Genomic DNA, 17,126 nt, shown 5'->3' on the forward strand with positions numbered 1-17,126 from the left:
CATATGGTGTTGTTTTTAAAACTTTTCAGGTCTTTAGGAAATGGGAGTTTGTGTTGGTATAACTTTTGAAGACTTTGATGATGTTTAATATCAAAGAACAATGTTAGTGTTTTTGTTAATGTCTTTTGGTGGTTTGGTTTATATTATGTTATTGTAATTTTTAAGTTTCAATCTATAGACAATGTAATTTTATAATAGTTTGGTAACAAATATGAACAAGTATTATGTTAACTTAAACGTATATTTAAATTGATTATTTGTAGTGATATGTTATTCCACCCGCGTGTCATGTGGGTCTATACCCTATTCTTTTAACATATGACACACCACAATTTTCATTTAGTTATATACAATCAACTCTACAATTTTTAAATAAGGTAACCCTTAGGTTCCATAAACAACATATAACCTTTTAATATGACAGTCCCCAAGTTCCATTAAATCACACAAAAAACCATATAAAATTTTTAATATGGTCACCCAAATTTGTAATATAATAGTATCGACCAAAATTTTATGCACGATTATTCTTTCACTCTACGCATACAAGCTCAATGCAACAAAGCGTGGAGTAGCAACTATTTTGATACTATAGATTGAGATATATGAAATTGTTCATATAAAACAACAAGAGGAAATGAAAGTATATAGTTATCTTAAAATGTAATGTCCTTTCAGTCAAATGATAGAGAAATGATGTTAAGGTTTGAATTTCTTAAAACCTCATGTTCAAAATTTGATTCAAAACCATTCTTTTTTGTATTATTTCTAGATAAGTTAGACATAAAGCATGGAAATTAATATGGACCTTTACACCCAGACTCAATAATAATAGTTAGACTTTGTTAATATAGACGAATGAAAATCCCGACAACAAAATGATTTTGAATAAAAAAAATAAACATACGTCATTGAAAAGGATGAGTCAACTCATCAATCATGTTAATAATCCTTACCAACTCATAAGTCATAACTATTTCAGTAGACCAACAACACCCATCATCACATCATGGGTTTCAACTTCAATCGATATAACAGATTACTCCGAACTCTCATCACCACCACCTCTCGTCGATCTTCCGTTTACTCTAACAACCAATGGTCCAGATCATCATCATCTTCGTTTTCAACGGTTTCGAATTCATCGGGGTATCATGTTAACGGTGGGCCATCCTACATGCGTGGAGCTGTCTTCTGGGAGCCAAATAAGCCTTTGACTTTTGAGGATTTTGAAATGCCCAGACCTAAAGTCAACGAAGTTCTTATCAAAACCAAAGGTATTATTATTATTATTATTATTATTATTATTGATTTATGCCCTAATTTGATTATTTGGGGAAAATTTGTTTCTTGTTTTAATCTAATTTTGTTTAGCTGTAACCAACAAGTCTGCATGCACTTTGGGAAAATGGTGATTATGACCAAAGATTGACTATTCTGATTATGGATAAGCTATCCCTATAATTGTTTATTCAAATTGATTATTTTATTCTAAAATAATTAAATTGAGCATCCACGACAACAAACTTTCACAAAGCGCCACGTCAGATTCCAAACTTTTTCAAAAAACCTTACTTTTTTCAACAACAAATCTCTACAAGCCTATTAAAAAATTATTAAAGTTATATACATATAATGTGCATATATATATGTATGTGAGATAGAAAGAGAGAGTGAATATGCCACATAAAGTTTGTTTCAAGTTTGTAGGAGCAAACTTTCCTCTCAAAGACCTCTTTCCACGATGGTGAACTTGGCTTTTCTCGAGTTTGCCGCCCGCCACGTAGATCCGGGCCTAGGGAGATGGAGCTTTTTGTGGATGCTCATATGATAAACGATATACTTTACATGTTGTGTCCTGTTTGATGTATTAACTACATGTGGTGTGTTTTAAATTTTAATTATTATGAAAAATAGCTTTTTGTACAACTTGGTCCATTTCTTGCTTAATTTATGTTTAATAATTTAATTTACTTTTACTCTAGTAAACTTTATAGTTAATATACTATCATATGACAATTTGCATTTTGCAGCTTGTGGTGTTTGCCACTCTGATCTTCATGTGATCAAAGGCGAGCTCCCGTTCCCGAGCCCATGCGTTGTGGGCCATGAGATCACGGGTGAGATCGTTGAACACGGGCCTTTAACCGATACTAAAATAGTTGAAAGGTTTGTAAGTTTGTTTTTGCGTTTTGATATGTATAATATTTTTCTTGAATATGTTTATATGATGAATAATATTATTTTGCAGACTTCCTGTTGGATCTCGTGTTGTTGGTGCGTTTATTATGCCTTGCGGTAATTGTTTCTTTTGCACAAAGGTGACAAGTTTTAACTGATATCAATCTATAATGAGATTATATGTATTTGAATAACAAACATTATATATTCTATTAATATTGGTAAACAGGGCCAAGATGATTTATGTGAAGCGTTCTTTGCTTATAATCGTGCAAAAGGGACACTTTATGATGGGGAAACTCGGCTTTTTCTTCGTGGCAGTGGTATATTTCCGATTATTATTATTATTATTAGAAAAGAAAACTTGGTTTAAAAAGGGCCATAAATAAGTAATCTTAATATGTATTAAATAATCAGTTTCCATTGCAGCGTGCAGCAAAAACCGATTATAACACATTCAAACGCTCCATTTGAAGTTCAACTTGAAACTGAATTGCTTTTTTTTTTCTTCTTTTAAAATATATTTTTTTTATAATTTTGTTATCTTCGTGCTTTTCATTATTATAATTATTATCATTCAGTTTAGGGGCGTGAATTTTTTACACGGCACAAAAACACGAAACGAGTCAAACACGAAATTCACGGATTCGGGTCAAACCTGTGAACCTGTTTAGCTAAACGGGTGTGCTCATGTCAACCCGGCGGGTTGACCTGTTTAACCCATTTGTTTTTTATTTCTTAGATGTGTTTGAGGTAATAAGTTATATTGGTTGGGTAGCTTATATTAAAATTTACATCTAAAAGGAAACTGAGATAAGATTTTATAGTTAACAGTTAAGGCGTAATTATTTTTTAAACAAATCTGTATTAGGTAAATAAAAAGTATTGATATACGAAAACAATAATAAATAATAAAAAAAAGTTTTGGCTCAAACGGGTCATCAAATATGTGTATCGTGTTCAGGTTCACGTGTTTTATAGTTGAGTTAGACGTATTGTTTTTAAACAAATCTGTATTATGCAAATAAAAATTATTGATATGTGAAAACAATAATAAATAATAAAAGTTTTGGCTCAAACTGGTCCGTGAATACGTGTATCGTGTTCAGGTCCACGTGCTTGACACAATTGTCGGGTTCAGATCGGTTTGGATCCGCGAACACGACCTGTTTAGCAACTCATTTTGGCATTGGCTTATTATATAATGTCAAACATGTTATTTTGTAGGAAAGCCGGTGTATATGTATAGTATGGGCGGGATGGCTGAATATGCAGTTGTGCCTGCGCATGGGGTGGCTGTTTTACCTCCTTCGTTGCCTTATTCCGAGTCGGCTATAATTGGTTGTGCGGTTTTTACTGCATATGGTGCTATGGCCCACGCAGCCCAGGTCCGTCCCGGTGATGCTGTTGCTGTTATAGGTGTCGGTGGTGTCGGTTCAAGGTGAGAATATAAGATATTTCAATATCACTAGACCATAGTTATAAATCATTGATATTAAAATCATTCAATTATATGATTTTCAGGATTTGCCATACAAAAGTGATTATCTGATGTTGAATAATTATAATTTTAATAAAATAGAGTGTTGGAAGTTTTAAACTTGTAATAATAAGATGATAGATTTTAAAATGCAAGTCAAGTTAACACTCTTTAACGCAAGCCGATGGTGAGTCTGAAACTGTTTTGGTTAGACAATCCGTGCCCACTTAAAATTATGTGACCCGAACACGACCTGTTTAACCCATCTATTTAAACAAGTGAAACAGGTTAATGGGTTGTTGTCAAGTTGTAAGTGTGTTAAACTAATTAGGTAGCTGTAATGAATCAAACGGGTTAAATGGGTAGTAAATGGGTTAACCATGTCAGCGCGAACTAGCCGTTTAATTAAATGGGTCACATAGGCCAACCTAAACACAACCATGTAACCTATCTATCCAAACAATGGGTTAATGACTTGAAGTCAAGTTGTAAGTGTGTTAAACGAATTGTTGAGTTGTAATAAATGGGTTAACTAGGTTGTAAACGGGTTAAAAATGTCAACCTGAAGACGACCCGTTTAGTTAAATGGGTAAAACAGGTCAACCAAGCATAACCCGTTTAACAAACACATTAAATATGACAACCCAAAACCTGATAATTTGTGTGTCATGTCGGAAGTTGCCACCCTAGGTTATTTTACAGAATCCAAACAATATATTGGCATATTGCATTAGTTACTTCTATATTGAAGTGGCATTATTATTATGATGAGATTATAGCCAGAAAAATATTGCAGTTGCTTGCAAATAGCACGCGCGTTTGGTGCATCTGAGATAATTGCTGTAGACATACAAGATGACAAACTCAAGAAAGCTAAATTGCTTGGAGCCACTCATGTAGTAAATGCTCGATCCGAAGATGCAGTTGCAAAGATCAAAGTACATATGCCCGTCTTTTATTTTATTTTGTTTTATTTTTATTTTCAGTTTGTTGCCATTGAGCCTGTTCATGGGCTGTGATAGGGCCAAAGCCGACAAGCCCAGCTCATGAACAGGCTCACTTGTAACGTTAGTGAATATTGAGGTATTTTTGGACAGGAAATAACCGGAGGGATGGGTGTTGATACATGTGTTGAAGCATTGGGAAACCCTAAAACATTTTTGCAGTGTGTACAAAGTGTAAGAGACGGTGGAAAGGCCGTTATGATCGGGCTTACACTCTCCGGTGCCAAAGGTGAAATCGATATTAACCATTTGGTCCGTAGACAGGTATGTGATACAACTCGTATATTTTCAATATTATTTATGTTTTTTATCATTTATTTATGCACATTTGGTTTTGTAGAATGCCTTTGGGTCAACATAACGTTTTTGGGTCAATGTATTTTCCTCACTGGGTTAAAGAAAAAAAGGCTTAATTATGCGAACTTGTTTTGACCCGAACTCATTTGACCTGTTTTTCCAACACAGTGTCCTTGTCCTACGGGTGTGCATGGAAACCAAACCAAAAACTGAAAATTCGGTTTCGAGTTTATGAAAACCATTCGGCTTCGGTTATTTTTGTTTCATGATTTGGAAACTTGTCTACTCAGTTTTTTTACCATTTTGGCTTGAAATTTTTGGGCTGACAAAAAGCTGACCCAAAATAATGAATTTGGGCCTAAATCATTTTGCTAATTAATAGTCTTATAATTATTATTTGTTCAGGCTGATATGTTTGAATAACGCTACTTGTTAAATTCTTACAACTAAATAAAATTTTAAAACCAAAAACCAAAAATTCAGTTCGGTTCAGTTTTTCTAGTTCTAATTATACGCAAAACTGAAATCAAACCGAAAGTTCGGCTTTTACAAAGACATAAAACTGATCTGCCAATTTTTGTTTGGGTTTGGTTATTTCGGTTACTGATTGGTTTCCTCGGTTTCACGCACACCCCTACAGCTGTCCTTATTGTTGAAATTACAAAAATAACCTTCGTCTTTAAAATTTATGATTGCACACTTACAGTGTTGTTATTACTGTTTTAAACAGATAAAAGTAATGGGGTCGTATGGAGGTCGGGCACGCCACGATCTTCCAAAACTGGTGAAACTTGCAGAAAGTGGCATATTCAACCTTGATGCAGCTGTTTCAAGAAAATGCAAGTTTGAGGAGGCAGGACAAGCATATGATGATCTCAACCGTGGAAGCATTGTCGGGCGTGCCGTCGTTGAGATTATGTGATTTCTTAAAAGTTTCGTAGGATCGCGTCATGTTTCTCTTGAACTGTAGCTGTCTGGCCTTGTTGTCGAGTTATTATCCGTATAGAGATACTGAGTCGAGTTTGTATTGTGTGTTGATATATGATGCAAACTCGGTCTTTTATTTCTGTGCAGCCAATTTCTAACTGATTTGTGAATAATCTGAACTTGGTTGAACTAGTGGTATTTGGTGTAATTCTTGCCAATGCTGATTTTATGGTAGATTTGGGTTGTGTTTTATGTTTAACGGGACGATTAAGTAAATCATAATAATTAGATAAAATGATAACGGGTTAGACGACATAAAACAGATCCCAATAAATCAAAGTTTCAATTCAAGTTGGAAAAAAATCAAAGTTTTCAAAAAAGGTTGCCGGCGCAGCTTGTTGCTTGTTTGCCTGCCACTTTATTGTAATCGTTTTATAGTAAATTATATATAATAAAGTAAATTTGAAAAAAATTAAGTTGAGAATAAATAGTGTTGGGTTCAAATTAGACAAAAAATCCTTTATGTAATGTATAGATTGTAAACAAATAATTACGGACCGTGTTTTTACCACACAATTGGGTGATGTGGGTGTCACATCCATCAAGCGGCGGTGAGGAAGAAGTCCACCAGGCATGGACACGGCTGGCTATTCCTGTAACATTTGTCATTTTTCGGTTTAACTTGCATTTGTATTTCTATCAAAAACCTGACCCATTTTGATCTTTCGGATTCGTCGTTATTAATAAAATGTTGGATTTTATGTTCGTTTATGTTTCACAAATGTCGGGTCAAGAAAACATCATTTTCGGTACGTTAAAACACCTATTTTTGTTGAAAAATGACTTAAAACAAACTTTAGGGACTATTATTGTCAATTATCTAAAGCTTGTTTGACCATTTTAACCATCACATGCATTTTTACCCTATTTGAATGAACCATACTCTTACCATTATAAAAGCAAGGTTCCATACACCACTTTGGTTGTTCATCTTCTCCAAACTCTCTCTCAAATCCAAGTATTCATCTTCAACCTCTTGTTAGTTTGATTACATAAGGTCAAACAAATACTAACATTGTTTCTAACTAAATCTTATTACTTAAATCTTGATGTTGCAACATATATATAATATACACCCATTGTTTCCTTCAGCTTTCACTTCTCCGGTCACTGTCGGTTGAAGTGTTGTGCCACAAGGCAAAGCTACACGGAGGACTATTATAGTCCTTGATATATACTTTAACTTATGATTTCATTTATGCTTTAATTTATACAAGTTTACTAGTGTTGTTTAGTTTCTAATTACTTTAAGTTTCTAAATCATTTTTTAATAGTTCAATGGTATTGGGTATATGGCCACCATTTTCGGTTTCATCCCGAGTCAAGAGCCGAACCAAAACCGAACTTTTATTTAATACTTTATTGTTAACATATTGTATGAAAGATTTGAGTATTATTATTTTTAAGTTTATTTTAATGAGTTCTATGGTATTGGATATGTGACCACCGTTTTCGGTTTCTTCTCGAGTCAAGAGCCGAACCAAAACCGAACTCTTGTTTAAATACTTTATATTTAAAATGATTTATATGTTACAAGTATGAACTGTGTATTATAACTTCTAAGTTCATTTTAATAAGTTCTATGGTATTGGTTATGTGGCAATCATCCTCTGTTTTTTTCCAAGTCAAGGACCGAACCAAGACCGAACTAAACCGAGTTCATTCGCTTAAGACACACTAGTGTGCTTTGAGCCACCGAATCTCATATTTTCTTTAAAACTATTTTATAAACTAATTTTAAATTATTTTCTCAAAACACTTGGTATGTTGGATCTAACTTGATCTTATAACAAGTTTGGACCGACAAAACCAAACATTCGCTTAACGGACGTCGAGGTTCTTCTTAATAGAACTACACACTTGGTTAAGTTTCTTTTGATTTCGTTGAGTTATCTCATAACATTTTGAAACCTCGGCTTCGAGCTTGACCAATTATCAAGACTCGAACAGACAAATCCAAACACTCATAAAGTCTCATTTTGGTATCTATTTAACTCTGCAATATTGCAATTGTACACAAATATTTACTTAACAAAGGTTAAGTAAAAACTAATAAATAGAATACCGAGACCCGACTTCGAGTAAACTTACTTTTCAAAAATCAAATACTTTAATTCCTTATGTGTTTACATTTTAGCCTTCAAACTTTAATTATTTATGTTACTTGTCAAGTTATTTTACTTTAAAGCTTTCAAAACCATCTACTAATCAAGACCCGTTTTAATCTAGGTCTTGCCCGTTGAACTTACCCATCCCCCGTTTTAATCTAGGAATCTGCCATGGAGTTGGCCGGATATTTGATGGACGGGATGTTGAGGTACCCAAATGAGAAGAAGAAGGATGATGGAAAAACAAGTGTGGGTGGAAAGATAAAGAAGACGGAGAAGAAAAGAGAAGGGGGGTTTGTATATAGTCGCCCCATTTGCAAGTCATGCAGTAGGAGACATTTCGGTAGATGTCTTCGACCAACTAACACAGTGGTATGTGGATTCTGCAAGAAACGGGGACACTCGGAAGTAGATTCCCGGAAAAAGACTGGAGTATGCTTTGAGTGTGGTGAGAAGGGACACTACAGTGCTGAGTGTCCAAAGAAGAAGACAACAATAGTGACGGTTGGTTCAAGTGGCAGCGGTACGAAGACCGATGCCAAGAAAGGAAAAGCTCGTGTCTTTATGTTAGACACTCAAAAAGCAGCTGACATACCGGACGTGATCACCGGTACGTTTCCTATAAATAATGTTTATGCTAGAGTTCTATTTGAATCGGGTGCAAACCAAAGTTTTATAGATTATAAATTTTGTAATCTATTAAATGAGCCCTTAGTTAAATTAGATAAACATTATGAAGTCGAGACTGCTGATGGTAATATAAGTAGAATAACCGAGGCTTTAGATAATGCCACAATTTCTTTAGCCAATCACGTCATACCTGTACGATTGTTACCCATGACATTGGCAGGTTTTGATGTAGTTTTAGGTATGGGCTGGTTATCGTTTAATCAAGCTCGTATCCTATGTAACGATAGAGCCATCGACATTCGAACACCCAATAACAAAATCATTCGTATAACCGGAGATAAAGGAGGAAAGGTAGGAATCATTTCTAAGATCAAAGCAAGTCATTGCATAGGTAAAGGATGCCTCGCATTCATAGCCTATGTAACCAAAGAACCCGAACCAAAGAAGATGAAGGAAGTGCCAATCGTGTCCGAATTTCAAGATGTATTTCCTGATGAGCTACCAGGAGCCCCGCCTGATCGAGAAGTAGAATTTAAGATCGACCTCGTGCCAGGAACATCACCAATTGCCAAATCACCTTATCGTCTAGCACCAACGGAAATGAAAGAACTAAAGAAACAGTTAGATGAACTTTTGGAGAAAGGATTTATACGACCGAGTTCTTCACCGTGGGGAGCCCCAATATTGTTGGTAAAGAAGAAGGACAGATCGATGAGGATGTGTATAGATTATCGAGAACTGAACAAGGTCACGATCAAGAACAAGTATCCATTACCAAGAATCGACGACTTGTTCGATCAGCTTCAATGAGCAAGTTGTTTTTCCAAGATTGACCTAAGATCGGGTTATCATCAATTGAAAGTACAAGAAGAAGATATACCAAAGACAGCCTTTAGAACCCGGTACAGACATTATGAGTTCACCGTTATGCCTTTTGAACTCACTAATGCTCCGACAGCTTTTATGGACATGATGAATCAGATTTGCAAGCCATATTTGGATAAGTTTGTTATTGTTTTCATCGATGACATCCTTGTTTATTCAAAATCTAAAGACGATCATCAAGTTCACCTTAAAATCTTACTTGAAACCCTAAGGAATGAGAAATTATACGCCAAATTCTCGAAATGTGAATTTTGGTTGTCCGAAGTACAATTTCTTGGCCATGTTATAAATGAGAAGGGTATTCAAGTAGACCCAGCAAAGATTGAGGCTATAACCAAATGGGAGAAACCTAAGACACCGACTCAAGTCCGAAGTTTTCTAGGCTTGGCCGGATACTATAGAAGATTCATACAAGATTTCTCTCGAATAGCTTTCCCATTAACTTCACTTACAAGGAAAGCAATTAAGTTTGAATGGGGACCGAAGCAAGAGGAAGAATTCGAAACACTAAAACAAAAGTTAACTAATGCACTGATTCTGGCTTTGCCATAAGGGCTTGAAAACTTTATCATTTACTGTGATGCTTCGCACACAGGAATGGGAAGTGTTTTGATGCAAGGAAAGAAAGTGATTGCTTATGCTTCGAGACAATTGAAAGCTCATGAGAAGAATTACACCACGCATGATCTTGAATTTGGCGCTATAATTTTTGCGTTGAAGTTATGGCGACATTACTTGTATGGTGTAAGATTCACGGTATACACTGATCATAAAAGCTTGAGGCATATATTTGATCATAAGGAATTGAATATGAGACAAAGGCGTTGGATGGAAACACTTAATGATTACGACTGTGAGATTGTATATCATGAAGGAAAATCCAACGTGGTAGCTGACGCCTTAAGTAGAAAAGAACATGAGAAACCAAAGAGAGTTCGAGCTCTTAGATTGGAACTTAAAATCGATCTAGCTAGTCAGATCAAAGAAGCTCAGAAGTTAGCACTGGAAGAAGGAAATATTAAGGCTGAAAAAGAAAACGGCACAATTGACCAGTTAATAAAAGGAAGTGATGAAATACTTAGGCTCGGTACAAGGATTTGGGTACCAATGGTCGGAAGTCTAAGAGATAAAATTTTAGAAGAAGCACACAAGTCAAAGTACATGATGCATCCGGGAAGTGACAAGATGTATCATAATCTAAAAGATGATTATTGGTGATCGGGATGAAGAAAGACATTGCTTTGTATGTAGCTAAATGCCTAACGTGTTCCAAAGTGAAAGCCGAGCACCAAAAGCCGTTAGGATTACCTATATGTTGGTCAGAAACAGGTGATAGTCAGTTGTCAGGACCTGAAATTGTTCAAAGAACCACTGATCAAGTTATACAAATCCGAGAACGATTAAAGGCATCAAGATATAGACAAAAGAGTTATGCGGACGTTCGTCGCAAGTCATTAGAGTTTAAAGAAGGCGATAGAGTTTTATTGAAAGTGTCTCCTTGGAAAGGTGTAGTAAGATTCGGGAAGAAAGGAAAACTGAGTCCAAGATTTGTTGGACCATTCAAGATACTTGAAAGAATTGGACCAGTTGCTTATCGTTTAGAATTACCAGATGAAATGAAAGGAATTCACGACGTGTTTCACGTATCCAATCTACGCAAGTGTTTAGCCGATGAAACCCTTGCTATGCCATTGAAAGATGTTAAGATCAACGAAAAGCTTAAGTTTGTGGAACAACCTATTCAAATAGAAGATAGCATGATCAAGTTTCTCAAACACAAAGGACTCAAGCTCGTGAAAGTCAAATGGGATTCAAGACGAGGACCCGAGTATACGTGGGAACTCGAGTCAGAAATGAAGAAAAAGTATCCCAATCTATTCCAATAAATCTCGAGGACGAGATTATTCAAAAGGTTGGGAGGATGTAACACCGCGTCTTTTACCCTCTTTAATTTAAGCTTAAAAGTACTAACTTAGGAAGTACAGGGACTAAAAGTGCAAATTTTGAAAATTTGTTCCCATCGCGATACGCGACGGGGTAACAATCCACCCATCGCGTAGCGCGATGAGCTTGGTGAGTCACCGGACACGTGTTGAACACCGTGTCGACACGTGGCACAATATGAAAGGCCACGTGTCATCACCGCATAAGGCGGTGTAAAATGGCGGCGTCGCGATACGCGACGGGCCACAAGGGACCTATCGCGTATCGTGATAGGGTTCAAAAATGGCTATAAAATGGGAGGACGGGTATGAACCCCATTCATCCCAAACTCACATTAATTTTCACATAGTTAACCTAGGGTTCGTGCCTAATAGCCGTGACGAGCCGACGTGCCATTTTCTCGTAATACGTGCAAGAAACGAAGTTGGAATTAAGCTAGCAATCACATAAGCGAGTAGATTAAGTCCTGCCTTATCGTGTTATTAATCTAAGCATCCGAATTAACGTAGGAATTATGTTTAAGTTATTTGAATTATAGCTTAGGCTATCAATCGAGGCTATGGCCTTTAACCTTGATCGTATTTTACAAACATTCCTTCACAATCATGTTTTCATAAACGTTACTTCATGATGAAGTAATGTTAAACGAAAGATATATTTTGAAGAGCATGTAGTAACTGGAAGGGGGATATCACTAGTAGTAAGTTTCTTGCCTAAGGAAAAGTAATTCGCATAAATCCCAATCAACCGAGGGACCCATTTATTTACCTGGAGAAACTTACCAACGTGATAGAACCTATTAGGCCAAAGCATGCTATATCAACGTCACATAAAACTAAGTGTTTTCATTCACAATCAAAGATAAACGATTTCAAGGTTAAGCTTACAATCATAGCTTAACATCATTCAAAACATTCATACGAACCTATTTATGTATAGGTTAATATCATTCACAATCGATCAATCAATCAGTCAGGTTTACAACACCGACGGTACAGGTGAATACTTTCAAACCTTTTCAATCAGTTAAAACATATTTATACTCAATGAGACGAACGGGTGTTTGTCTTAATGAGTCAATCAAATGTCTACATGAGATCGAGTAATCTCTAAAACATTATAATACAAAGTAGAGAATAATATCAACTCAGACCGAATACGCATGTGTCTGGATCCAAACATAACTGTTAAAGCTCAATCAATCAATCAAAGGTAATGAAGCTGCGAGCTTAAACGGTCATGACCAGTTCTCAGTTTAGGGCCGTTTGGCTCGGGGAATACCATTGTGTGTGTAGGGCAGTGGTACATATACCGGAAGTAGAAATGCTTTTGCTAAGATTGTCTAGAAAACTACATTTGTATTGTAATCGTCATTCAAAATGTTTTATTGAGTCATACGTGTTCACCAGCATATAGCTGACGTATTTTCCAACCCATTGCAGGTAATTAAGCAATAGTAGCATTAACAAGGATTGGAGTCTTAATGAAGATAGAAGCGCGTACAAGATGGCTCCGTTTTTGATATAAAATCCTTGTAATATGAAAACATATCTTTTGTAAACCAATACTCGGGTATTAATTCCCGAGTAAATTTTCAATGTAAATTAGTATTATATTCAACCTAATGTCTTCCGCTAAAATAAACCCATAAACTCTGATATATTTACAAAACAGGTACCAACTTGTGGTCAAATGTCTAGGCCCTAATTCGGGGTGTGACAAAAACCGTATTCCGGCCCGCATCCCTTGTGTAACACTTGCCAAAGCTATCACCCCTCCTACTCCGCTTGCCGCCATTGCACCAAGTGTAACCGCTATGGTCACCTTAGCAACGTGTGTCGGGAAGCCTCCCGTGGGCAACCCGCTCCACCAAGGTTTGCTCCGTCCAACCAAAATTGTCTCATGCTTTTGCTCAAAATCCTCCTCCTCAACCTAGAGCTTGTTTCAATTGTGGAGATCCGAATCATTTCCTCAATGCTTGTCCCAAACTTGCTTTTGTTAACCAAGCCCAAATTTTACCCACCCCGTACTATCAAACCCACGCATACCAAGTTCAAACCTATCAACCGTAAATCCCGCAACTCTTGGCTCCCCCGGCTCAACCTCTCTAATCCATGCAAGCTCTTCCTCCTCCTCCTCCTCCTCCTCCTCCTCCTCCTCCTCCTCCAGCTCAACAAGTCAACCACGGAAGTCGAGGGTGTGCTTTTATGATGAACGCCAACCAAGCTCAAGTTTCCAACGATGTGGTGAACAATACGTTTTTAGTAAATGATCACTTAGCTTCAATTTTATTTGATACCGGAGCTAATAGTAGTTTTGTTTCTTTTATATTTAAATCTATTCTTGCCATACCCGCACTAAACTTTCTCGCCCTATTTCTGTCGAAGTCGCCAATGGTAGTTCCATCATTATCGATTCGGTCATTCGCGATTGTATCCTCACTCTTTGTAAGCACGCATTCTCGATCGACCTCATCCCGATGCAAATGGGAAGCTTCGACATCATAGTAGGCATGGATTGGTTAGCTCTGCAGCGTGCCGAATTTGTTTGTTATGACAAATACATTCGAATCCCGCTCGTCAATGGCAAAATTCTCAAAGTCTTTGGCAAAAAATTCCCCAAGAAACTCAACCTCATGTCTTACTCTCAATATCATAAGTACTTGCGCCAAAATTACATTCCATTCCTAGCCCAAACGGTGGTGAAAGATCCAAAAGAAAAGAAAATTCAAGACATTCCCGTTGTTTGTGAATTTCCTGGCGTTTTTCCCGAACACGTCTATGGTCTCCCACCCATTCGTCCTGTTGAATTTCGAATCGACCTTGTGCCCGGCGCAACTCCCGTGGCCAAGGCTCCTTACCGTTTAGCTCCTTCGGAATTACAAGAGTTATCAAACCAACTTCAAGAACTCTTTGATAAGGGCTTTATCTGTCCAAACTCTTCCCATTGGGGCGCTCCCGTCCTCTTCGTGAAAATGAAAGATGGCTCGTTCCGCATGTGTATCTGTTACCGTGAACTCAATAAACCGACCATTAAAAATCGTTACCCTTTGCCTCGAATCGACGACCTCTTCAACCAACTCCAAGGCGCAACTTGCTTTTCCAAAATCGATATTCGATCGGGTTATCATCAATTGCGTATTCATAAAGACAATATTCCTAAAACCGCTTTTCGTACTCGGTATGGACATTACGAGTTCTTGGTTATGCCTTTCGGATTGACCAATGCACTCGCGGTATTCATGGACCTCATGAACCGTGTTTGCACACCATTCTTGGACAAATTCTTATGTGTTTTTATCGATGACATCCTTATCTTCTCCAAGACCCAAGCCGAACATGAGCATCATTTGCGTTACATTCTCGACTACCTAAGAAAAGAACAATTTTATGCCAAGTTCTCAAAATGTGAATTTTGGTTAAAAGAAGTTTAATTTTTGGGTCGCGTCGTCAACGATAAAGGTATTTATGTTGATCCTGCCAAAATCGAGGCCGTAAAAGATTGGAAAACTCCATCCACTCCCACGGAAGTCCGATCCTTCCTTGGTTTGGCTGGGTATTATCGGCGATTCATTCTAAACTTCTTTAAAATCGCGTTACCCCTCACCACACTAACTCATAAAGGAAAACCTTGTGATTGGGGACCGAAACAAGAAAAAGCTTTCCTAACTCTAAAGCATATGCTTTGCAACGCTCCCGTTTTAACCCTCCCCGGTGGAAATGACGACTTTGTGGTATTTTGCGATATATCCAACCAAGGTCTCAGTTGCGTTCTCATGCAACGAGGTCAAGTTATCGCATATGCCTCAAGAAAACTTAAGGTTCACGAAAAGAATTACACGACTCATGATCTCGAACTTGGTGTCGTCGTTTTCGCTCTCAAAATCTGGAGTCATTTTCTTTATGGCACAAAATGTGTTGTATTCACCGATCATAAAAGTCTTAAACACATCTTTGACCAAAAAGATCTTAGCATGAGACAACGTCGATGGGCCGAATTACTTAGTGATTACGATTGTGAAATTCGCAACCACCTTGGTAAAGCGAATGTTGTGGCCGATGCCCTTAGTCGTAAAGTGAATGCCAAATCCGTCCTGCTTCATAGCATCATCATCCAAACCGATCCCCAAGACCGCATCTATCGAGCCCAATGCACCTCCATTGATGAAGGCAATATGTATTACGAAACGTCATGTGGAGCCGAACATCAACTCGAAACCAAACCCGATGGATTGCTTTATTTTCTCAATCATTTGTGAGTTCCTGATCGTGGTGAACTCCGTACTTTTATTCTCGACGAAGCTCATATGTCGCGATATTCCATGCATCCCGGTGCGGATAAGATGTACTTCGATCTTCGATCCATTTATTGGTTGTCGGGTATGAAAAAAGATGTAGCACTTTATGTCTCAAAATGTCTTACTTGCTCAAAGGTTAAAGCTGAACATCAAAAACCTTTTGGTTTACTTGAACAACCTCCTATTCCCGTTTGGAAATGGGAAGACATTGCTATGGACTTTATCACCAAATTACCCTCCACTCAAAAGCAAAATGATAGCATTTGGGTCATTATCGATCGATTAACCGAATCGGCTCGCTTCATCCCGATTCGAGAGAAGTACTCTGTTGAACAACTCACTCAAATATATGTTCGTCAAATTGTATGCCGCCCTGGTATTCTGTTGACCATTATTCCGATCGTGATACTCGTTTCACCTCCCGTTTTTGGAAATCGCTTCAAGAAGCTTTGGGCACTCGCCTTGATCTTAAAACTGCTTATCATCCTCAAACAGATGGCCAATCCGAGCGTACAATCCAAACCCTTGAAGATATGCTTCGATCTTGTGTTCTTGTTTTCGGTGGAAATTGGGATTCTCATCTTCCTCTTATCGAATTCTCTTACAACAATAGCTATCATTCTATCATTGATATGGCCTCTTTTCCAAGATCTTTATGGTCATAAGTGTCGTTCCCTGATTTGTTGGAACGAGATTGGTGAAGCCCAAATCACCGGTCCTGAGATGATCCAAGACACTACCTATCGTATCGATCAAATCCGCAAAAATCTCCTCGCTGCTAGAAGTCGCCAAAAGAGCTATGCCGACAAATGGCGAAAACCCCTCGAGTTCAATGTTGGCGACCTTGTCCTTCTCAAAGTATCCCCTTGGAAGGGGCTAGTCCGTTTTGGAAAGAAAGGAAAACTAGCACCCCGTTTTGTAGGCCCATTCAAAATCCTCTAAAGGATTGGAAAAGTGGCTTATAAACTCGAATTACTGTAAGAACTTATCGATGTTCATCCAACCTTTCATGTTTCAAACCTCAAAAAGTGCTTAGCCGAAGTTAATCTTCACATACCTCTCGACGAAGTACGTATCGATGAAATCTTGCAAATGATCAACAAACACGTTGAAATCGTGGACCGCAATGAGAAACGAACCACGCGTAGCCGCATCCATTTAGTTAAAGTTCGTTGGGAATCATGGCGTAGCACTAAATTTACTTGGGAACAAGAAGACGCTATGAAGGAAAAGTACCCGACACATGTTTATTACGGATTCATCTTAATTTCGGGATGAAATTTCCTAAATTAGGGAAGACTGTAACATTTGTC

General features: G+C 37.4%; 1 protein-coding gene across 1 annotated transcript; it reads left to right on the plus strand.

Annotated features, from left to right (window-relative positions):
* The first annotated feature begins 1,009 nt into the window (after positions 1 to 1,009).
* On the plus strand, positions 1,010 to 6,155 carry LOC143599521 (uncharacterized). Its single transcript, XM_077077458.1, has 8 exons — positions 1,010 to 1,277; positions 2,034 to 2,169; positions 2,252 to 2,321; positions 2,411 to 2,504; positions 3,409 to 3,622; positions 4,458 to 4,599; positions 4,759 to 4,929; positions 5,693 to 6,155. Exons 1-8 carry the CDS (start codon positions 1,010 to 1,012, stop codon positions 5,882 to 5,884), a joined length of 1,287 nt encoding a protein of 428 aa, XP_076933573.1. The 3' UTR covers positions 5,885 to 6,155.
* The last annotated feature ends 10,971 nt before the right edge of the window (positions 6,156 to 17,126 follow it).

The sequence above is a fragment of the Bidens hawaiensis genome, unplaced genomic scaffold (assembly GCF_021521415.1).
Source record: "Bidens hawaiensis isolate Kalapana, Puna unplaced genomic scaffold, B.hawaiensis_p1.1 tig00052287_1, whole genome shotgun sequence".
NCBI lineage: Eukaryota > Viridiplantae > Streptophyta > Magnoliopsida > Asterales > Asteraceae > Bidens > Bidens hawaiensis.

Excerpts from the sequence above, each read along its gene's own strand:
- LOC143599521 (XM_077077458.1), top strand. The coding sequence starts at position 1,010 with ATGGGTTTCAACTTCAATCGATATAACAGATTACTCCGAACTCTCATC. Across the intron at positions 2,505-3,408 it reads GCTTTTTCTTCGTGGCAGTG|GAAAGCCGGTGTATATGTAT; the intron begins GTATATTTCCGA and ends GTTATTTTGTAG. Across the intron at positions 3,623-4,457 it reads GTCGGTGGTGTCGGTTCAAG|TTGCTTGCAAATAGCACGCG; the intron begins GTGAGAATATAA and ends AAAATATTGCAG.